The sequence below is a fragment of the Oryx dammah genome, unplaced genomic scaffold, assembly GCF_014754425.2.
Source record: "Oryx dammah isolate SB20612 unplaced genomic scaffold, SCBI_Odam_1.1 HiC_scaffold_23, whole genome shotgun sequence".
In the NCBI taxonomy this organism is placed as follows: Eukaryota; Metazoa; Chordata; class Mammalia; order Artiodactyla; family Bovidae; genus Oryx; species Oryx dammah.
The window spans coordinates 13770292-13794375 of NW_024070207.1; the positions used below are offsets into that span (position 1 = coordinate 13770292).

Here is a 24084-nt window from a genome sequence, read left to right on the forward strand (position 1 = left end):
ACACAGCTGCTGGTCTCAGAGTTCCTCTGAGTCTGCACAGAGCCGCTGACTGCCAGAGCAAGGTGCTCTTAGTCTTTGACCTCCTGCTCCTGGAAGTACCTGGTTGTAAAAACGTATAGTCCTTGGATGACTGTGGTGGGGGAAAGTTGCCTGCCCAACTGTGTGCTAGTGATTGTAAATGTGCATGGATGTGTGTAGGCATGTGTGTGTGCACACATCTGTTAACAAACTGCTTTGTGTCATGTTACCCTGTGTCCTTCATGACTTTTAGGAGCTAAGGAGTGTGATGATCATTAAACCATTTATAAAGCAAAAAGTGATTTGTATTGATACAATAACACCTATGCAAGTTTACACACAGAAATCAACAAACCATCTCTCAGGAGATTAGCTTAGCCATGCCTTGCTTTTTAAATAACAACCAGCTCTTAAGCACTGAACCAAGATTGAAAAAAGTCCACCAATAGTCCCTTTGGCTATTCCTTTCACAGGAAGAGCAACTAAAGAGCTCTGATTCTTAATAGCTCAGCCAGGCATCTGGAAGTTGTAGTGATTCCCTTAGTCCTGAGGAGGAGAGGCATGTACCATTAACCACCAGGATCTACTCTGCTCTGGGACAGAAATATCTGTTCCTGCTGCTTCTGGATTCTCTCCAGAAAGAGAATGCCATCCTCAGAGTGAATGTTTCCATGCAGTTAATGCTTCCCAGAGCCTGGCAGGCTGCAGTCCATGGAGTCACAAGAGTCGGATATGACTTAGTGACTGAACAAGACTGCCAGGCAGCTACAGCACCTGCCCAGAAAACCCACTTGGCCCAGGGCTCTCCTGAGGTACCCCTGCTGGGACCAATACAACCCTATACTAAAGCAAGCTGTGGGCCAGGAAACTTTCCCTAAGAGGAGTTACCAGGTGTTCAGAATTGCCTTTGCCAGCGATTCTCAGCCTGGGTCAGCGTTGCCCCCTCCCAGGTAGTTTTTGGGAATGTCTGAGGGTATGTGGGGTCATCCCCATGGTTTGGCGTGCTACTGGCATTTAGTGTCTCAGGGTCAGAGATGCCAAGTGTCCTACAAGAAATGGAATAATCCCCAAATAATGAAGAATTGTCCTGTCCAAAGTGCTAGTAGCGGCTGAGTTGCAAAACTCTGGGCTTTATTTAACCTGTGTTGATTGAACCAAGAGTTTCTTTGGAAGGCTTAGGCCTGGGTGGATTCCCCAGGGAACCTAGGACTAAAACACACTCCCAAAGCTGTCCTGAGGTGGTCTCTTGACTGTTGAAGGCTTCCATCTATGGGGCAGACATTAAAACTAAGCCACCCAGTGATGTCCGAGTGCCCTCCCAAGTCCAAGTCCAAGAAGTGGGTATATGTGTGTCAGAATGTTCCTGTGTGTTACATCGTGGACTGGTATGGCCATTGTTGATCTGTTCCCACACTGGAGCATTTACCACTCTCTTTTGCCTGAGTAGCTTCTCCGAGCATTCTCTCCCCTCACAATGTCACCACCATTGGTGCTTCCAGGTAGCCCCAGCTTTCCAAAACAATGGCGGCCCCTGGCTGGTGACCATACCCTGACTTCAGGGTGCACTGGCTGTTCATTGGAACTTGGATAGGCGGCCAAGCTACTTGTCCCAGAGAGGTACCTGAGTGAATTGACAGCCTGGCACGGGGGCCATTACACTTGTAACACAATTTGGCAATCACCAGCTTGGCCATCCACAGTCCCACTGCAGCTGAACAGCAAAGACAACCTCATTTGTCTGTGCCAGCACTCCGGCAACACTGGGGCCTCTGTGACTACTTGCATAATACAAAGAGATACTCTCAAGTACCCGCCAGTTTCCAGCCTAGCATTTGAATAGCAAACCGGCTTTCAGTGTTCACTGAGGAGGGGCTTGTTTGGCAACCCTGGCTAAAAGGGAGCTTTGCATTCCCAAGTCTGCTTCTCTTTGGCCCTTGGAGGCTTGAGCCACGCTGACTCTAGGAACACACACGTTAGAGGCCAGTGTATGCCGAAGTCACAGCAGATAGATGGGAAGTGTCAGAACTGACATGTGGGCAGCCCCCACAGATCTGTTCCAGACACCCTAATATTAAAAGGCGGGCAGCAGAGCAGATGGAGCTTGGAAGTCGTCAGATTCCTGACTATACGTAGAACATGTGATGTTGTTTCTTTAACCCCCGGGGATAAAGGTCAGGGAAATTGAGTTGTAATGTGCATGGACACATTTTTCAAGTTGCTAAATTGATCATCTCTAAAAGCCGGTGACAAAGATGAATATTTTGCCAGTAACTGCAAGTCATTCAATTTAGATTATGAATCCAGAAGTCATGTACCTTTGAAATCATGTAATTGTGGCCTTGGCGTTTGTTGATTCCTAAGTAAAGAGTTGCTGGACAGACCAGAGGGAATATCCTCATTTACGTGAGAAGCTGAGGGAAGAACCCACACCACACATGGCACTAAGGACAGGCTCAGGAGATCATTGGTTGAATGGAGGGGGAGGGGGAGGAAGGGCCAGGACCTTCTTTTGCCATCTACGTGGACCAGCCAAGTTTAAGGAAGACCTCCCTTCACCCCTTCTGTGTTCTCCAGGGCCCAGGCCTCTGAGCAACACTCCTAGGTCACTCTCCTCATCCTGGAGCCCTGCTCCTGGGCCACCCTAAAGGCCAGTGGCTCTGTCTGGCCCACTTTCCCACCCTCAGCCTTCTCCCCAGGACTCTCTTGATGTTCAGTCCCCTTCTGCCATGTTGGGTGCAGAAGGTATCTTAGAGCTGCAAGGGATCTCTCTCTCAAGGCTCTTTTGTCTTTACAGGATGTGATGGTGACATTACAGGACCGGCTTTCCCTGAGGTACATTGAGCACTTTGCTCTTGTCCTTGAGTATGCCGGACCAGAACAGAACCACAAGTTCCTGCTTCTCCAGGACAAGCAGCCCCTGGCTTATGTAAGTAATTCCTCTGTCACAGCTTCATAGCTTTGCAAGTGGCCTCTAGTAGACAAGAGGCCACCAGGCAATCTCTTACTGGAAAATTCATCATGACTTGCTCAGCCAGCTCCTAGAAGCCCCAGTTCTCAATCAAGGTCTGTCCCAACCACCCACAGAGGCCTTTAAAAATGTCCCTTGTGGGACTTTCCTGGAAGTCCGGTGGTTAAGACTTCACCTTCCAATATAGGGGGTGTGGGTTTGATCCCTGGTCAGGGAGCTAAGATCCCACATGCCTCATGGCCAAAAAAAAAATAAAATAAAAACAGAACATGATAGAAGCATATTGTAACAAATTCAATAGAGACTTTAAAAATGGTCCATAGCCAAAAAAAATTTTAAAGAAAATGTCTCTTGGGAATTCCCTGGTGGTCCAGTGGTTAGGATTCCCTATGTTTTCACTGCTGAGGGCCCAGGTTCAATCCCTGCTTGGGGAACTAAGATCCCACAAGCCACTCAGCTCAGCCAAAATAAATAAATTCTGTAAAATGTCTCTTGTAACCTAAAAAAGGCATGACGGTTGTTAGTCTTGGTGGTCACTAGTAGGGAAGGCGTGGAGTGGCAATTCATTGTGTGGAAAGCTGAGTTGAAGAGCAGTGTCAACTCCACCATCTCATGGAGTCCCTGCCTGCTAGACTTTTCCGCCTCTGAGAGGACACTCAGCCTTCAGATTAGGGCTGTAGTATGGAAGGGTCCGCTAGTGGAGTCTAGTGAAACCCCCGAGGCTGACACATGTGGACTGGGGAGGGGCTGAGTGAAGCCAAGAATGGACGGTGTGTCACCCATGTCATCCATGTGACACCCATGTCAAGTTCCAAAGTGGAGTAGGAGAAAGTATCTTATCTTCCCAGCCTATGGAAAAAAGCCAGTGAAATCCAGGATTGCTGGATAACGTTTCACTAATGGTGATTCACCATGAAGAGGAAGACAGGCAACCAGGGCCAATCAGTATTCCCAGGAAGTGCAGACTTCCCTGGCGGTCCAGTGGTTAAGAGTCTGTTCTCCCAATGCAGGGGACACAGGTTCGATCCTTGCTCAGGGAACTAAGATCCCACATGCCACATGGCATGGCCAAAGAAAGAAATAATTTCTCATTTGCTTTAAAAAAAGAATATTCTCAGAGAGGGAGAGAAGGAGTTGGAGAGGGTTGGCCAGAAAGAAATGTCTAAAGGAAGCAAAGCAAAAGCTTAAATTAGACACATCAAAATGAAAGGATTTAAGAGAGAGGAATTCTTCAAGGGTAGTTCTCAGCCAAATGTAGTCCAGAGACTTAGGTTCCCACCTATGAAGGAAAAAAGGTGGATGTCCTACCTGGATGGAGGCCTAATCACCTCCCTGCCCATCAGGGGAGCTCATGGATCCAATTGGTCTCTTGTTCCAAATGGGAGTTTTAAGCATTTTTATTATTTAAAAAAAATCTCAAACATACACCAAAGTAGAAGGAATTGGATAATGAATCCTCATTACCCATCTCAGCTTCAGCAGTTACTGGTATATTGCCAGCTTGTTTCAGCTACACCTCCAAATAGGATTTTAAGTCCTTGATTTGGTTGCTCATCAGCAACTTCCTCTGCCAGAGGCTGAGCCCCTCTGCAAGGCAAAGGCCCCACAGCAAGAAGAGTCAGAGAAGTTGCCGGGAGCCCTTTTTTCCTACCTTGTGTCCTGGGCCTTGGGTTGTTGATAAAGACCAAGTCATGGATCAGTGGTTTGAAAAATTCTAATCGCTTTGGGTCAGAAGGGCAAAAAAAGACTCGGCTCCTCATCACTTTCCCCAAGGGTAATTGGAATCAGCCAGGCAGAAGACAGAGTAGGAAATAGCACCTAGCTCTGCCCAGGGGGCCCTGAGCATGCTCCTGCCACCCCAGCCACTGATTCCCGATCTCTTTTCCTCACACCTCTCACTTCCGGGATTCAGGTAGTGCAGCGGACACACTATCATGGAATGAAATGCCTCTTCCGGATAAGCTTCTTTCCCAAAGACCCCGTGGAGCTGCTGCGTCGGGATCCTGCTGCTTTTGAGTACCTGTACATCCAGGTAGAGTCTGGTTTTGGGATACACAGACAAACAGATCAATGGACAAACAAGCAGGCAGGCTGCTCTGCTGTCACAATGAAGTTGCTCTGTAAATTTTGCCAACCTTTAGGTAGCTCTTTCCTTTTTGGCTACCATGGAAGGGCATGGTCAAGTTGGTTGGCCTGGCAACTTGGGCTGTCTGGGGCGCCAGTCTGTTTGTCTATTTGTCTAGACAGATCTCATCAACTTTCAGGAGGAAGCAACCCTGGTAACTCTGGCATCTTCACAGGATACCCTGGTTTAACAAGTGCATTTGGGTACTAGAAGGTCCCACTCCTCAGTTCTAAGCTCCAATAAGGAGACAGTTCTCAAACCAGTTCATCCAGAAACATTTGTGAAGCACTTACTCTGGGCCAGGCCCTGTGCTAGGTGCTGGCAATGAAGATGATCAAAGAACTGTCGCAGATTGCTAGAGCTCAGACAGATATGTGCACAAATAAATACAAGACAGTGTGACAGGCACTATGAGGATGGCAGAGTACAATGTCAGTAGGGGTACTCAGGAAGCAATTTGCCAGTTCTTCCTGGGTGAGGCATAGTGAAGGCTTCACGGTGGAAGGGATAGATGCATGCTCTTAGCCTTGAAGGATGAGTGAATGTTTGCTGGGTGCAGAGATGGATGTTTGGTTCAGATATTTTGGAATTTGGTGACAAGATCTTGTCCACCTTGCCTTTCCCCTTTATGATGATGTGTTCAGCTGTATTCCCTTTTTATACTGAAGATAGCTTTAGTGAGGTCTAATTGACACATAGCAAACTGCACATATTTAAAATGACAATTTGATAAGTTTTGACATATGCTTATATCCATGAAGCCATCACCACAATCAAGATATTAAACACATCCAACACCCCCAAAAGTCTCCTCAGTCTCCTCTGTAATCCGTACCCCCATCCCCAGGCAGCCGCTGACCTGCTCTCTGTCACTGTAGATTAGTTTGCATTTTCTAGAGTTTTATAGGAACGAAATCATACAGTATAAACACTTATTTTGATCTTGCTTCTTTCACTCAGCATGATTTTGAGGCCCAGTCATGTTGTTGTGTGTATCAGTAATTCATTCCTTTTTATTGTTGAGTACTGTTCTATGGTATGGATATACAAAAATTTGTTAACCAGTCCACCTGCTGATGGATATTTGGGTTGTCTAGTTTTGGCTACTCCAAATAAAGGTTCTATGAGCATTCATATACAAGTCTTTGTATGATATATGCTTTATTTTCTCTTGGGTGAATACCTAAGAATGGAATGACTTGATCATATGGTAGATCTATCTTTCCTTAATTTCTTGAAGAAATTCCAATACTGGTTGCCAAGGTGGCCGTGCCATTTTACATTCACACCAGCCATGTGCTAGAGTCCCAGTTTCTCTATACCCTCATCAGCACTTGGCAGTCTTTTTAAATTTCCATCGTTCTAATAGGGTATAGAAGTATCTCATTCTGGTTTTCATTTGCATCTCCCTGATGACTAATGATGTCGAACACCTTTTCATGTGCCTCTTTGGCATCATGCATCTCTTTTGGTGAAGTATCTATTCAAATCTTTTGCCCACTTTTTAAGTTGGGGTTGTTTGTTTACGTATTACGGAGTTTTGAAAGTGATTTGTGTATTCTAGAGACAAGTTGTTTATTGGATGTGTTATTTGCAATTATTTCATCCCAGTCTCTAAACAGTGTCTTTCACAGAGCAGAAGTTTGAATTTTGATACAGTCCAATTTGTCAATTTGGTTTATTTTATGGATTGTGCTTATGGTGTCATATTTAAGAAATCTTTGCCGAGCCCAAGTTCACAAAGATTTTGCTGTTGTTTTTTTCTAAAAGCATTATCATTTTAGGCTCTGCATTTAGGTCTGTGATCCATTTTGAGTTAACTTTAGTATGTGGTACAAAGCATTGATCAAATTTCTTTTTTTTTTCCATATGGATATCCAATTGTTCCAGACCATTTATTAAAAAGAGCATCCTTTCTTCCCATTAGTTGCCTTTGTGCCTATGTGAAAAATCAGTTGTCTGTATGTGTGTGGGGCCATTTCTGAAGTCTCTATTCTATTCTGTTGATCTGCTTGTTGATCTTTATGCTACCATCACACTTTTTTGGTTACTGAGGCTTTTTATTGATTATTATCATTTTTATTGATTACTGAAGCTTTTTAACAAGTCTTAAAATCAGGTAGTGTTTGTCCTCCAAATTTGTTCTTTTTCAAAACTGTTTTGGCCATTCTAGGACCTTTGCATTTGTGTGTGAATTTTAGAATTAGCTTGTTAGTTTCTATCCCAAACCTGCTGTGCTTCTGGTCGAGATTGTGTTGAATCTATACATTGGTTTGAATCTTCCAACCCATGAAAACAGTATATTTCTATATTTCTTAAGGTCTTCTCTAATTTGTCTCAACAGTGTTTTGTACTTTTCAGTGTATAGGTCTTTCACATGTTTTGACAGATTGTCCTTAATAATTTCATGTTTTTGATGCTATTATAAATGGTTTTGATTTTCAATTTTAGTCTCTGATGGTTGCAAACATGTAGAAATATGGTTGGTTTTGTATATTAATTATGTTGATACTGAAATATTGATTATATCCTGCAACCTTGTTAACTCATTAGTTCTAGTAGATTTTTTGGTTGATTCTGTTGGATTTTCTACATAGATGATCATTGATGAAGCATTCCTTTTACACTCTCTCCTCTGCTGTAGTGATACCACTGTGGCTCTCTAGTCTCTTAGCTTATTCTGGTTCCACCTCAACACAGTGGGCAACTGGTCTAACCTAGGCTGATCCTTGATAGCTGGGATTCTGACCTTCAGGGTCTGAGGGTTGTCTTACCTTTGGCCATTAATTCCAGGAGATCCTTTTTAGGATAGCATAGGGAAGACGGACTCATTATTGCTTTTGATCTTCAGACACCAAGGAAAAGAATATCTGCCCCATGCTTGCCATCCGTCTCTCACTGTCGGCTTCTGGGCCAGAGCCCTATAGAGAATCCCTCCCAGTGTCTCTCTTATTTTGTTCTTATCTGAGCTAGTAGAGGAGCCTCAGATGGCTGGGGGTGAACAGTGGTGAGTATAGGCCCCAGAGAAAAGGCAGAAAGGTCTTTTGGAACAGGAGGAAAGAAGGGGAGTAGTGCCATGTCTCACTTCTGTAATGCCCTAGACATTCTACCTGTTTGTGCCTTGCCATTGTGTGTACCTGGCACTGAGAAGGGGGCAGTCAACTATCTGCTGAATGAAGCAAATAGTGTCTCTTCCCCAAGGGCAGAACCTTCCTCTTCCCTTTGATCTGGGATGCTTACTGACACCAGGATTCTCTTCTGGGATGTAAGGGAGTCCATGGTGCAGTGGCTGAAAGATCTCAACTGATGGGTTGGACTGCCCTCTCTTGCAGAGTCGGAACGATGTCATCCGAGAACGCTTTGGAATGGACCCCAAGCCGGAGATGCTTTTGGGCCTTGCTGCCCTCCACATCTATATCACTGTCTCAGCTACTCGACCTAGTCAGAAGATCTCGCTCAAGAATGTGGAGTGAGTTGTGCCAGGGCCCTTCAGGAGGGGGACACATAGCTACGCAGGGAGAAGGTACAGTGGTTGAGCTGTGCTATGCTTTTCAGGACCGTGGGCCTGGGATGGGAGTGAGAACTGGACTTCCTCACAACCCCTAGACCAAGATGCCCTTGAGCTCCAGCTTCTACTTGTCTGCCTCCTATCTCCGCTAGTCTCCATTCCTCCACTTCTGTCTCCGATTTCAGTCCGTTTCTGTCTTGCCATATTCCTTTCCTGTCTCACTTTGTCTCTCTAATTTCCTACTTTTCTTCTGCTTTTAGGAAGGAGTGGGGCCTGGAACCCTTTCTTCCCCCCTCCCTCCTACAGAGCATCAAAGAAAAGACCCTCCGGAAATCTCTCTCTCAGCAGCTGAAGGCACACCAAACACATCCTTCCAGTGGCACCAAGGTATCCAGAGTCGGCCCCGGGGCCCCCTGCTGGGGCACTAGTGGCATTGGGGGACTCCTGCGTGGTTTCCCAGCAAGTCTGGTCTTCTGGGGACTCTCCCCACTGTTTTTGACCTGGATACACATCCAGCTTGATCAGATATGGACGATGATTGTGGAGAGGATTTTTCCCCAAGCCTGAGCCTCCCCTAGAGACAGCTCAGTGGCAAGTCACTGGGAAAGCCCAGGATCCTCAAAGCAAAGGGACCAAGATGCAAGCAGAAAAAATTCTTGGGTTGTTTCACCGATTTAGTCATTGTTGGTGAAGCACCTGTCGTGTGGACAAGCCCCGAACCCTGAGGAGACACATTTCCCATGGAAACAACTACTCTGTCCTCCATTAGCTTTCTAGTTCATTAGTCCTGGTACAGGGAGATAAAAGCCCAGCCCCACGGAACAAGGTCTGAGCTGGATAACAGGACTCTAGATCGCTGCTGGCCACTCCAGGCCACTTTGAGGGCTCAGGTCACTGCTGCACTCCCCTCCCTTTCTGGGGCGCCCTCTGAGGGACTCCCACTCCCCGCCTCCCTAGCCCCGCAAGCCCTTCTCTGACTTGTGAGGCTCAGTCCACTTGCCTCCTAAGAGGCGGCGGTGGGAGGCCCCAGAATCCACATGCAGATGGAGACACAAGACACAGTTGCCCTCCTGTATCGCACCCATTCCAGATTCCCTGAATTCCCAACTAGCTTCTCTTTTAAGATGCAAATTTCCCCGGAATTCCCAACTAGCTTCTCTTTTAAGATGCAAATTTCCCCGGAGAGTTAAGCCATTCCTACCTTGCTGCGCATATTTAATCAGATTGTTTTCTTCCCAGTGGAGAGTTTCAGGGCTCCTAACCATCTCCTCAGCAAACATTATTTTTGAGCGCTGCCGCACCCCACCCCCACCCCCGCCCCCTGCCCAGCACTTGGGCTGGAGACATAAAGATGAAGAAAGCCGAAAGCCGAGTCTCTGCCCTGAGTCAAGCATAGGCTGGTGGGAAAACCAGAGGCAGTCACAAATCCAACCCATGCAGGTTCCCTGGAAGCTTAGAGGAGAAACAGCCAGCCCAGCCTGAAGGAGATAGAAAAGGCCAGGAATTGGTGCATTTGATGCCAGTTGTTCAGTCTCTCAGTCGTGTCCGACTCTGAGATCCCATGGACTGCAGCATACCAGCCCTCCCTGTCCTTCACTATCTCCTAGAGTTGGCTCAAACTCATGTGCATTGAGTTGGTGATGCCATCCAATGCCAGAGATAGGTCTTAAAGGACAGATAGGAGTTTGTCTAGACGAGTTGCAGGGAGGAACATCCCCAGGCAGAGAAATCTGACATAAACCAGTAGAGAAGGTTCAAGAAACCTTCCTGGGTAGGGTGCAAGCAAGAGAAGAGGCCAGAGAGGTTGGCAGGAACCTGTTCATGGAGGGCCTCATGTGCTGTGAAAAGGGATTATCCTTCATCCTGTAGGCAGCACAGAGCCATCGAGGGTTTAATTGGGCAGCTGATGTGATTTAAGTTTTAGGCTGCTCCCTCTCACTGAAGATGTGAAGGGAAATGAGTGTTGGTACTGAAGGTAACCTGGCTGCCAGGTGCAAATGGCAGACCTTGAGGCAATGACCATGGAGCTAGAGAAGAGGGATGTGGGGTGGAGAGGGAGTTAAGAGGTAGAATCAAGATGACTTGGTGACACAGGTTTCTGGCCTGAATGCCCAGGGAATGCCTGGACCACTGCTGGAAATTTTTCTGCCAGAGGAAGAGCAGGGTGGGGACTTAGGAGTGCTCGGGATAAAGGTATCGAGTTGGGGATGGCTAGCACCTAGTGGTCATCAAGGATCTCAGGAGAGAAGTATAGATGTCATGGGGTGTTGAAGTTGGGGAAATGCATTGAGATTAACCCAGGAACAAAATGAGTAAGCTGAATTCTTCAGGAATGAGGACCTGGAGGTAGCAGGAGGGTTTTGGAAGGGGGGTGGGATGCTAAAGTCTGGCAAGAGCTGTCCAAACTGGAAGCTTCCTGTGATTTTTTTCCCAAAGGTCCCGCAGTGGGGCTTGCTGACTGGTCTGACTAGTGCCTATCCAAAGCTGTTGAGCCTCCTTCCTGAAAACATGGGTTTGCCTTTCCTCTGCACCTTAAGTTTCTCACACTTCTGGGTGGGTTGTTTCCACAGGGCTCTGCAATTCAGGCCAAACTCCAGTATCTTCGAATTCTGAATGAACTTCCAACGTTCACGGGCGTTTTGTTCAACACTGTGGGCCTGGTAAGTGAGGCCAGTGAGGGGGTGGGAGCTCTTTAGGGGCACTTGTCCTTGGGTGGGGGGGACAGAAGGGACTCCATTAGATCTTTTGGGTGGCATTCCCTGTCAGTGAATATTTCTAAAAGATTTCCCTCCCATTCTTCCTTTTCCCTATTGGGTCCTGTGGTGTTCTGGTCCCACCTTTGGTAAAATGGTTAAAGTAGGAGGCAAAAATAAATAAATAAAGTAAAATGTAAAAACTTTTGGGAATTCCCTGGAAGTCCAGTGGTTAGAACAAGGTGCTGTTGCTGCCAAGGCCCTGGGTTCAATCCCTGGTTGGGGAACTAAGATCCCACAGGCCATGTGGTGCAGCCAAAAAATGAAATGTAAAGTAGGAGACAATATTTATTTTCAGTATCCCTCCAGGCTCTTTTGTGCCTCCTTTTCTCAATTTCAGGGGTCAGCAAACTTTTTTCGTAAAGGGCCAGATAAGTGAATTGCCTAGGCTTGGCAGGCAGGCCACAAGGGTCCCTGTCGCAACCACTCAGCCCTGCCATTGTAGCACAAGAGTGGCTGTCAACAAAGCCTAAACAAATGGGCCTGGCTCTGTTCCAATATCTCTTTGTTTACGGACACTGAAACGTGAATTTCATATGATTTTTATGTATCACAAAATATGGTTCTTTGGAATTGTTTCCAACCATTTAAGAATGTACAAAACCATTCTCAGTTCGTGGGTTGGACAAAAATTAGCAGAGGACTGGATTTGGCCTGTGGGCCAGAATTTGCCAACCCCTGCCCTATTTCATTGTTCTTACCCATATTCCCTCAATCCCCCAGCCTGGATGCCCCTTGCACCAGCCCCACCCAGGGCCTTCAGTATAGGAATGCTCCTCTGAGGTAGGGCATAAGTGATCCCCCTAAGACTGTGCCCCAGGCTAGTTTACCCTTGTGTGTTTCCGTGAAAGGAAATTCAAATCATTTGTTTACTGGATCCAGGTGTTTGTCATGCTCTGGGGAACACGCTGTCATGCTCATGGGGCACACTGATGGAAAGCCACTTATCAAAGTGTCTAGAACAGATGGAAGAGGTTCCTTGGGGTGATGCTAATGCCAGAGAATGGGCTGGCAGAGGGCTCAGGCTTGATAGCACCAAGGAGCCCGTCAGGACCACTTAAGGGAACCAGTCCCTCAGGCACAGAGGTGACCATTTACGTACTGGAATTTGAGGGTCCTGGGAAGTCCACTGCTGAAATTCTTATAGATCATTCCTCTGGGGTGAGGCTACTGTGGTCCCTATTACATGTGTGTGCACTTAGTCGTGTCCGACTCTTTCGACCCAATAGACTGTAGCCCACCAGGCTCCTCTGTCCATGGGATTTCCCAGACAAGAGTACTGGAGTGGGTTGCCATTCCCTTCCCCAGGGGATCTTCCTGACCCACAGGTCAAACCCATATCTCCTGCATTGCAGGTGGATTCTTTACTGTTGAGTCAACTGGGGAAGCCCATAGTGCCTATTATAGAGGGCAAATAGCTTCTTAGGGAGGGAGATCCCCCTCCAGGCTACTTTGTCAGTTTAGCTTTTAGCACCAGGTGAGAAGTGCAAGCTGTTGGAGGGGAGGGTAAAGACCAAACACAGGATGCCACCTGTTCAGACAGCACCACGGGAGCCTTGAGTGGCCCAAGGCAACCAATGGAAAAATCTCTGGGGTTTAGTAGGACAAGGGTACTTCAAAGGCACCAAAACAGACGTCACCTATTTGATGATTTTGCTAGAACTAGCCCTGTTGCTGCCCACTTCACTCTCCCTGCTACTGAAGCTAATGTGTCCATTTAGACCAACGATCCAGGTCCCTGTCCTGGGAACAGGGGCATCCCAGACTATTTTCCCCTCGAGTTTGTCTTCTTGCCCACCAACGATCCAGGGCCCTGTCCTGGGAACAGGGGCATCCCAGACTATTTTCCCCTCGAGTTTGTCTTCTTGCCCTGACCCTGAGCTCCAGATATTTCCAGATCTCCCAGCAGAACCAGTCCAATGCCTGTTTTCTCTTTCCGTCTTCCACCTCTTCTGCCCCACTTCCTCTGCCCTTCTTTCTGCGAATGCTGTGCACCACGCTGGGGCCCCAGGATGAGAAGCAGTCAGCCACCACCCTCCTGGTGGGACCCCGTCACGGCATCAGCCATGTTATTGACCTCAAAACCAACCTCACCACTGTGCTGTCCGAGTTCAGCAAGATCAGCAAGATCCAGCTGTTCCGGGAGAACCAGGGCGTGGCCCGGGTGGAGACCAGCATCATGGATGCCAAGGTAAGTCCAGCTTCGAGGGGTTCCTTCCCAGGAACAGGCCTGGGGAAGAGAGGAAGAAGTAAACTTGACAAACAGTTTTAGCCCATGAGGTGAGGTTCAGTGATTCTGAAGTGGTTCAGATCCTGTGCCTTTGGGGGCTTATCTTTCTTCTTTTCAACCCTCTGGGACATGCTATCTTGACCTCATTTTTTTAAAATCACCTTTGCAATTAAAATTTTGGTGTATTTATTTACTTATGGGTTGTACTGGGTCTTCACTGCTGCATGGGCTTTCCTGCATCGGCTTTCCTCTAGTTGCGATGAGTGGGGGCTACTCTTCGTTTTGGTGCACGGGCTTCTCGTTGCCTCTCATTGTGGAACATGGGCTCTAGGGCACAGTAGTTGCAGCTTCTGGACTCAAGAGTACAGGCTCAGCAGTTGTGGGATCTTCCCAGATCAGAGATTCAACCGGAGTCTCCTGCATTGGCAGGCAGGTTCATTACCACTGAGCCGCCAGGGAGGCCCTTGACCCCCTATTAAGGTCAGCCCATGCTAGGGAAGGCTAGAAAGTGTCTCATCTACCTGTGAGAGGTTTTTAGCAATGGGCACAGAGATTGGGGAACTTGGAATTACCCCCAGGCCATCTCTTCCCAATCCTTATCATGTCACAGCACACATAGGACTTGATATTCATGTGGGGAATTGGGGTAAATGGACCAGCCCCTGGGACTCTGGCCTCCCCAGGCCCCCCTGGCTTCCCCTGAGGCTGAAGGGATGTGTGCACACCAGTTGGGTGCCATATGTGGACACACTTGGATTCATGGAGGAGAGGAGTGTCTGAGTGTGTGGACAGAACCAAGGGGTCCTGGGGGGACAGGGAGCAGGCAGAGCTTCGTCCCCATTTCACCTTCCAGAGTCAAGTTCTTCTAGGATCTTACAACCTTTCCCATAGATCAGCTCCTTCAGACTGGCAAGCAGCTGTCGCCTGTACAGAATCTGGCAGCCGTGATCAGCCGCCCCCTCTATGGCTCTCCTGTTTGAACACCCAGTGACCAGTGTGGATGGGGGGCAGGCCTGCCTGCCAGCTGGCAGAAGCTGTTAGAGGAGGTGCAAGTTCCCTTTCTTAATCTTAAAGGATTTCCCAGGGGGCGATATTGTTAGCAGATTAAGAGGTGGAATGTTTGCTGTTTCTAAAAGAGCAAATTATTTATTTTTGTCTTTGTGAAACCCAGGAAGCTTTAATATGTTAATTTTTTTCCACCTGTGATTCACAGGCTTTCCATTGGTTTAGGAACCTTCCTGGAGCCGGTATTTAATTGGCTTGTGGCCTCGACCAATGATTGCTGCCCTCCTCAGATGTTGTTGGGTGAAAAGCCAGACAGACAGGGAAGTGGGGGAGGAAAGACAAGACATACAGGGAAGATATGGCTTCCTGAGAAATTAAAAGGGTTTAAAACTGAGAAACGGGTTTCCAACCGAGTCTCCTCTGTTTGGCAAGTGATTCTCAACATTGGCTACACAACAGAATTTCCTTTAGAGTTTTTTTTTAAAAAATACAGATGACTGAACCCTGTTCCCAGAGTTTGTGATTTAATTGGTCAGGCTGCAGACCGAGCATCAGGATTTCTTTCTTTTTCAGTTTCCTGGTGATTCTGTAGTACAGTCAAGTTTGAGAACCACTGACCTCTGCATCCGTGGTTCTGGGAGGAACCAGCCCCAGCAGAGTTGCTGGGTGTTGCCTGAGTGAGGAACCCTCCTCTCATTTCTAGAAGTGATCTGGCCACAGTTGTGGGCATGAATCCCTCCCAGGAGGGGTCACGCTCTTATTGGGGAGACTCACAAAGGCACATGACCTGCCTTAATCATACCACATCAGAACATGTATGGACCTCTGGAATCAGACGGACCAGGTTCAAATCTCAGCTCTGCCACTTCCTAGCTGTGTGGCCTTGAGAAAGTGTCTTAACCTCTCTGAACACTGATTTCCTCAACTGCAAAATGGAGTGCCTGTCTCCAAAGGTCGTCATTCAGGATTAAATGAGAAAATGAGGTAAAATGTCTTAGGACACTGTCTGACACAGAGTAAGTACTCAACAAATGCAACCTGTTATTTTTGCCAATGCAAAAGAGCATTGAGGAAAAGTTCATATGAAGTCAATTTTGTGGTTAAGTGTGGTGTGGAATCTGGAACAAAAGAAGAGGAAGGGGTTAACCAGAACTTGCTTCCCACGGGAGAGTGTTTGAAGCTGGATCTTGAAGTGATAGGCATGGATTAGCAAGGAGAAGTGGGATGTGTTCACAGACAGAGAGCAAGCACGGAAATAAGTAAGCCATGTGTGCGGGTCGATAAGCATAGTTGCTTGGCTGGAGAGGAGAATAATGAGAAAAGAGATTGGAGAGAGATTGGGGGTGGGCAGAATGAGCTGGTGAAAAGTTTCAAAGGCCAGTCCAAGGAATTGAGATTCAATGTGTTTGAATACTAGGAATCCACTGTAGGCCCTTGAAGAGAGGAATGACAAGCCAAAAGCTGACTGAGACCAGCGTACCAGATGACTGTTTGCAAGGCTAATGTGAAGTCAGGGAGGCAGAGAGGGGAAAGTAATGCAAGTACAAGGGTAAAGTGACCAGGGCAGGGTCTGAATTGGAGGAATAGCTGTGATAATGGACAAGAGCGAGGGTGAAACATAGAATCACTAAGAGTTTGCTTTCGTATCCCCAGACACATTTCTCTCTTACACACACAGTGCAGAGGTCTTATACCTACCCCTTGCTGCCTGCTGCCTGTATACCGAATGCACTGAAGCACGGTGCCGTGCAGACGGCTCACAGACGGTCCACACTATGGCTGGCTGAAGTGGTGAGACACTACATCGCAGGGTAAACAGGACATCTTGTTGGTGCATGGAGGAGGGTATGAGAAGGTTATGCTTTGCTGAGCCAGAAGCAGCAAATCGTCAGGTAGATAATACAACCGTCAAGTGGTAGATAGATCAGATTGACTCTACTTAAAGGCACTGATAAAATGCATATGAGAAACCACAGGAGAATTCTAATTACTATTAAAATGTTTCTATTTTGTCAAAAGGTTTATCATGTGTGGTAAGCGGAATCATACACCTCCCCTAAAATTCCCATGCCCTAAGCCCAAGATCCTGTGAATACACTATGTTATATGGCAAGGGGAATTGTGGTGGTAGATGGAATTAAGATTGCTAGTCAGCTGACTTTAAAATAAATAGATTAGCCTGGATTAGCCAGGTGGGCCCAGTGTCAACATAAAGGTCCTTGTAAGTGGAAGAGGGAGACAGAAGAGAAGGTCAGAGTGATGTGATGTGAGAAGGAATCAGCCCAACCTGGCTGGCCTTGAGGATGGAAGAAGGTGCCATGAACCAAGGAATGTGGACAGCCTCTAGAAGCCAGAGAAGGCAAGGAAACCCATTCTCCCCTGAAGCCTCCGGAAGGGACACAGGCCTGCCTACCCTTGATTTTAGCCCATGAGACTTGTGTCAAACTTCTGATATCCAGAACTATAAGAGAATACACATGTACTGTTTAAATCACTAAGTTTAATTTGTTACAGAAGCAACAGGACACTAAGACTCCTTCAAACAGGAAGCTCTCATTCACTCCATTCAAGTGTCATTTCTTTGATAAATGTTCCATCTACAACCCAACTTCTGTTAACATAAAATCTGACGCATCTGTGTTCAGAGATGTCTGACATGAGCACCTCTATTTACAAGTCAGTGCCCTATGAAATAGACAGGGAAGTGTTCCTTTTTCAGGTAAACTGGCAGAATTGGTGATATACTGGTAAGAGAAGAGGAAGGCTGAGGGACAAAATGATCTGGGTTTCATTAGACAGTCATTTACTATGAATTTACTGTTGCTTAGAAGGACACTAAACCCAATGGGAGATACAAAGATGAAAAAAAAAAAAAAAGAAAACATGGCTCCTAGCCCTCAAGAACCTTACTGTCTTGTAGGAAAGAAAGAAGTACACCCTTATATGCACACCAAAGGAGATACCTTAGAAGAGGTAGCAAGATCACGTTAGAGTGCGTGCATGCATGCTCAGTCACGTCCAACTTTTTGCGACCCCATGGACTGTAGCCCACCAGGCTCCTCTGTCCATGGGATTTCCCAGGCAAGAATACTGGGATGGGTTACCATTTCCTCCTCGATGCAGAGACTGAAACTGTGTCTCTTGAGTCTGCTGCATTGGCTGCCAGGTTCTTAACATGGGAAGACCATGTTAGAATACAGAGGAGGTAAAATTAATTCTGGCTGGGGGATTAAGGAGCTTCCAGGAGGCACTTTATATTAGCAGTATCTGTGGTTACTGAGCAATGCCTCTCCCATATATGTGCACAAAGAGGAGGATTTGGGAAGACAGTCTGGGAAGCTCTGCACTGGAGGGTGACTTCCTGGGCTCAGTAGGAGTCTCTCTGTAGGGCCAGTGTTGTGCTGGACCCAACTCACACAGGCACATAAGAGCTGATTGGGCATATATACCCCTCCCAACTCTGCATTCAGTGAGGTCATGTTGATAACTGGAACACAGCCATGGTGGGAGTATGTATGCCAGGGAAGTTAGCAAATGCTACAAATCAGAACTTTGCAGAACTGGTTGTTAAATGTTTACCAGCACACCACTGCATGAGGTACACTGAGGAAAGACTCTTTGAACTTCCTGAACAAGGAACATGAAGTTAGAAACCTGAGTTGGCCATTTCCCCCTAGATGTGCTATTCTGGTTTGGGAATATTCTGGAAAGGCCTTAATAACTGAGACTGTTTACTTAAGGCAGTCAGCTCTGACTGCATATTTGATTCAAGTATGGAGATTTAAAAACCACTGGCTGCCCAGACCCTTCTTTTCAAACCATTTAAAAACCAGAATTTCTGGGGATGAGGTCAGGAGTAGATAAGTTTTTAAAGCTTCCCAGGTGGTTCTAATGTGCATCTGGCCTGAGAACCACTGCCTTAAAGTGATATTCTGCCTTGCCCCCAAATTGGCTGACTATTACAATTAGCCTTTCCTGGTGCTGTGGAGGCAAGAATACAAAGGCACCAGTCCCCTGGGACTCAAGGACAACCATCTTGTTCCTTACTCCTCCAGGCCTCCAAATTCCCATTTTTTCCTGTTTTCAGGGATGCTAGTGTGAGCTGAGGCTCCCCCAAGGCCAGTCCCCTCCCTAGCTGGCATCCCCAAGTGCTGGGTGCCTTCACACTCCCAGGGCACCCCAGGAAGTTGGTGCTAGAGCATGTCAGATGAATCCCTGCTGTACCTTCTCAGGGCTGGCCATGCCTCCAACTCCATTCTCCTTTTCCATTTGAAGATGACTTGGGCCTATTTAAGTGCTTCCCCAGTGGCTCACACAGTGAAGAATCCACCTGCAATGTCGGAGACCTGGGTTCAATCCCTGGGTCAGGAAGATTCCCTGGAGAAGGGAATGGTAGCCCACTCCAGTATTCTTGCCTGGAGAATCCCATGGACAGAGGAGCCTGGTAGGCTACATCCATGGGGTTGCAAAGAGTTGGACGTGACTGTCACTTTCACTTTTTCACTGGGCCTATTTAGTTACAGTTTTCCCTCAGTTTACTTGCTCTGAGTGAGGTGAACATGAGGTAGTCTGCAAATATCTTTCTCCAGGAGACAGCAGTCTGGGACTGAGATGGCTCTGGGCCATTACCATACCCCATTACCACGGAAACCCATAAGAGGGAGAAAGAAATCATCACACGAAAGTCCCAAAGGATCTGTTGTGGCCCAGTGTGTCTCCTGTTCTCATGTTTGAGCCTTATTGCTCTAGTGGTTTCTGTCGGGACAAGCATTACATTAGACGTCATGATCATTAAAATCCTATTTAAAATAAAATGTTGTTTTTGAAGGTTTCTAAGAAAACCTATCCAGTCTCTCTGCTTGCCTGCCTCTAATTTGATTTTTTTTTTTTTTTACCCCTGCTGGCAAAAACTGCCTCTGTGTTCCTTTCACGAGCTACATTTGGCCCATGCTGGAGCTGATTGGGTTGTATGGGGATGCAGATGAGAGGCTGCTGATGTGCTTTGCTGAGCCAACTCAGGCTACGCTTGGCCCTCTCTGGGCATAAGATTTTGCTTCATACTGTCTTATTACTGACATTGGGCCATAGTGGGGGTAGGAGAGAAGAGGGGACATTGAAGGCAGACAGTTCAGTCAATCAGCCAGTTAGGCACTCAGCCTCTGATCTATCCATTGGCCAGCCAGCCAGCTAACCAGTCAAGATGTCAGGCTGTTAGGCATTCTGCCTGTCCTGCAGCCAGCTCATCAGCCAGGGCATCAGTGAGTCAAACTGCTTGCAGCCAGCTAGTCTGTCCATCAGTCAGTCAGCCTGTGCTTTGGTCCAGTGGCCTCTCATTCTATTTGTCAGTCAATGCCATTTCCGCAAAGAAGCTCTCTCCAGCTTCTGAACCCAAAGTAGTCACCCATGCACACATTCACACCCACCTACCCACCAGTCCAGTACATTCTATGTTCTGATAGATCTCTCTACTTTCCCTTCATATTGGGTGGCCCTAGTTGTAAAGAACCTGCCTGCCAAGGCAGGATACATAGAGACAAGGGTTCAATCCCTGGCTCAGGAAGATCCCCTGGGGAAGGGAATGGCAACCCACTCCAGTATTCTTGCCTGGGGAATCCCATGCATAGAGGAGCCTGGCAGGCTACAGTCCATGGGGTCAGAAAGAGTCAGATATGACTGAAGTGACTTAGCATGCACACACACTTTCCCTTCATAGTGCTTATCACACCTTGCAATCATATTCCTTTGTATGATTACTTCATTTATTTTTTTGGCTGCACTGAGAGGCTTATGGTATCTTAGTTCCCCAACCAGGTATTGAACCGAGACCACCACAGTGAAAGTGCTGAGTCCTAGTCACTGAGGAAGTTCCCTTCATTTATGTCTTATTTTCTGATGGATTATAAGCTCCATGAGGGCAGGACCTACGTTGCCCCTGCTCTAGGATGAACGGCTGCATCTCTCAGGGGGTCGTGCAGTCCTTGAGCCATTTAGCCAGTGTGTAGTGGCTTGCTAGGTGGACAGGGCATGGGAGCATTTCAGCCAGAGGGAACGGCATAGGTTAAGGTATGAGAGGGTAAAGACACAGGGCCTGTCTAGCACCCTGTAAATGATGTGGTGAAGGACAGTGATGAGAGGAGTCAGAGTTAGTGGGAGATGTGCTTGGAGCTGTAGGTTGGGTCACGAGAGGCTTTGTGTGACGTTGGAAGGCAGTAGATTTTAGGTGATGAGATATGAAAGATTTTAAGTGAGAGTTGTGTTTTAGACAGATGCTCAGGCAGCAAGATGGAGGTGAAGTGAGTAGAGACTAGAAGCAAAGAGGCCGGGACTTCCCTGGTGGTCCAGTAGTTAGGACTCTGTGCTTCCACTGCAGGGGCATGGGTTTGCTCCCTGGTCAGGAACTGAGATCCCATATGCTGTGCAGCATGGCCTAAAAAAAAAAAAAAAAAGGGGCAGGCCAATCAGGAGGCTATCAAAGGTCCTCAGGTTAGTGTATCCTCACCTTTTCCTAATCATGAAAATATCACAATTTGTATGGCCCACTGGAATAAACAGATGAGGCAGTTTTGGCCAGAGGCTGAGGGGCTCAGGATCTCAGCACACTTGTGACCCATTTACGTGTACCTTGAGAAGATTTGGTCTTAGAGGAAAATTATGAGGGTCCAGAATGAAGCAATGGCCATGATGTCTGTGAATGCTCCAGAGGCCAGCCTAGCTTGTAGTAATGGCAAGAGGCCTTAGTAACGGCAGTAGCAGTTATCCACACCCACTCTATGTATCCTTCTGCTGTTGGTGGCAGGGGGTGAGGCAGAAAGGAAGGGGATGTTATTCTCCCCCTGCCTCACCACCCCATCCCATTCCCCTCTGTCTCTACTTTGTTGTACACAAAGTTGACCATTCTGTGGTGATTGAGAAGCATGTGTTAACTGGAGGTACAAACATCTCCTCTACCCCTTCCAAACAATAATTCAAAGGTAGTGTCTCATCCCTGGTCCCTTTATCACTGGAGAATAGGGTCATTGCTCTTCTGGGTAAAGATGGTTCCTTTTTGTTTTTTTCCTGATGGTGTTGAATGAGTTCCATAGGAGCATCACTAACTCACTGCCTATGGGGCAGAATGCAAAATGCCTTACTGTGGTGTGCAGTGTAATTGGATGAACAATAACTATTAAACAACTTAAGATAGGATTCGATCCAGCACAAGACTGTGTGATATAGACCCAGCACGGTACAAGCTCTGAGTTAGGAAAAGAGTTCAAGAGGGGAATGGATTGGAAATAGTGACTTTGGGATCCCTAGCTCAAAAATGAAAGTTGATGCCTGAGGACTGAGCCTGAGACATCAGGTCCCAGGGAGGTTACACAAGAAGAGACCCAGAGAGAGAGAGAGAGAAATGTGGTCAGAGCTTATAGAACTAAAGCACAGTGTCATCTATTGGAAACAAGTCCAGAGAAGAATTTCAAAGGACTATGAGATCACTGTTGACAAATGAAACAAGCTGAGAGGTGTGAATGTGAATACAGACTATTGTATTTAGTTGGAAAGTAGCTCTACTCATAGATTAGGTGGCAAACTATGAAGCAAACCTGACCCACCAGCACTTGTTTCTAGAAATAGTTTTTGAAGAAGACCACCACAACCATTTGTTTAGCCTACAGATTATCTATGGCGTTTTTCACATTACAATAGCAGAGCTGCAACACAGCCTCTGTGACCTACCAGGCCTAAAATATTTACTATCTAGAGTCAGACACAACTGAACGACTTCACTTTCACTTTTCACTTTCATGCGTTGGAGAAGGAAATGGCAACCCACTACAGTGTTCTTGCCTGGAGAATCCCAGGGACGGGGGAGCCTGGTGGGCTGCCGTCTATGGGTTGGCACGTAGTTGGACACAACTGAAGTGACTTAGCAGCAGCAGCAGCAGCAGCCTTTTGCAGAAAAAGTTTGCCAATCCCTGGTCTATATGAACTGAAAATATTCAATGCAAGCTATGTTTCAGGATCCTGAGAGATAGCAAAAAACTGACTGGTACAACTTTAGCTAAAAGCTGAGCTGGTTTGGATTCAGAATTGTTCCCAAGGTGATGGTCCAGCCAAATAGGGCTAGTCAAGTTGGTGACCAAGTTCCATCAAGTGTTTGTGATGTGCCTTTTTACTGCTACTGCCATGAAAGTAGAAGTGTTAGTTGCTCATTCATGTCCGACTCTGTGACCCCATGGACTGTAGTCGACCAGGCTCCTCTGTCCGTGGGGTTTCCCCAGGCAACAATATGAGAATGGGTAGCCACTCCTTTCTCCAGGGGATCTTCCTGACCCAGGGATCGGACCCAGGTCTCCTGCATTGCAGGCAGATTCTTTACTGTCTGAGCTATCAAGAAAGCCCCTCAGTTCAGTTCAGTTCAGTCGCTCAGTCATGTCTGACTCTTTGTGACCCCATGAATCGCAGCCTGCCAGGCCTCCCTGTCCATCACCATCTCCCAGAGTTCACTCAGATTCACGTCCATCGAGTCAGTGATGCCATCCAGCCATCTCATCCTCTGTCGTCCCCTTCTCCTCCTGCCCCTAATCTCTCCCAGCATCAGAGTCTTTTCCAATGAGTCAACTCTTCGCATGAGGTGGCCAAAGTACTGGAGTTTCAGCTTTAGCATCATTCCCTCCAAAGAAATCCCAGGGCTGATCTCGTTCAGAATGGACTGGTTGGATCTCCTTGCAGTCCAAGGGATTCTCAAGAGTCTTCTCCAACACCACCTAGTAGGGTCCTAATCACCCCTCACCTGGACTGTTGCAGTAGTTTCTTCACTAGTCAGAGGAGGCTCATTCCCTCCTCTTAGTTCTTTTTGCTCTTAATGCTTGGTCCAGAAACCCTCAAAAGACAAGATGACGCATGACCCCATGGCTTCCTCTTCAGCTAGTCTTCAGTGGTCTTTACCTGGAGGCCACTTCCCTATGGCAGGGAAAATACTCTCATGGCTGGCTTCAGTCCGACCCAAATTTATTTTCAAGTCACACTTGAAGAATACAGATATTGGGAAGGTTTCTGGAAAAGTTGTTGGTGTTTTTTGGGGTTGGGTTTTTTTTTTTTTTTTTTTTTGGTATATCATTGCTAGGTCTTTGAAGTAGTTAGCTGGCTAATCCCAAGATTAATTTGACTGATTTAGGGTCAGGAACAGAAGTCAACAGATTATGCTAGTATTTTCCAGTGTGGGTTAAATAAAACAACCCCCCCCCAAAAAAAAGCAGCCCTGCTACTATGAGATGTTCTATAAAAATAGAGTTTTTGATCAAATAATTGGGAAAAGTTGCAGTATTAAAGCCCTCCTCTTGAAGTTTCACAGCGCACATTAATATATTAAAGGATCTGAGAATTCCCATAAGTATAATTGTGTGCATAGCTTTGTTTAACTCAGTGCTTCACATACATATTTGACTAAGAAACTCTTTTTAAGTGGCACCAGTTAACACTGTGAGGGCACTTTGG

At 46.9% G+C, this 24084-nt stretch overlaps 1 protein-coding gene across 1 annotated transcript in view; it reads left to right on the forward strand.

The window, feature by feature from the left end:
* The window catches only part of FRMPD3 (FERM and PDZ domain containing 3), a 67534-nt gene that overhangs the window by 22373 nt on the left and 21077 nt on the right, over positions 1–24084 (forward strand). The window contains exons 6-11 of the mRNA XM_040265035.1: positions 2813–2944; positions 4899–5018; positions 8444–8580; positions 8880–9006; positions 11190–11279; positions 13384–13563. Coding sequence (XP_040120969.1) covers positions 2813–2944; positions 4899–5018; positions 8444–8580; positions 8880–9006; positions 11190–11279; positions 13384–13563 — 786 coding nt within the window. The remainder of the gene's footprint in view (positions 1–2812; positions 2945–4898; positions 5019–8443; positions 8581–8879; positions 9007–11189; positions 11280–13383; positions 13564–24084) is intronic.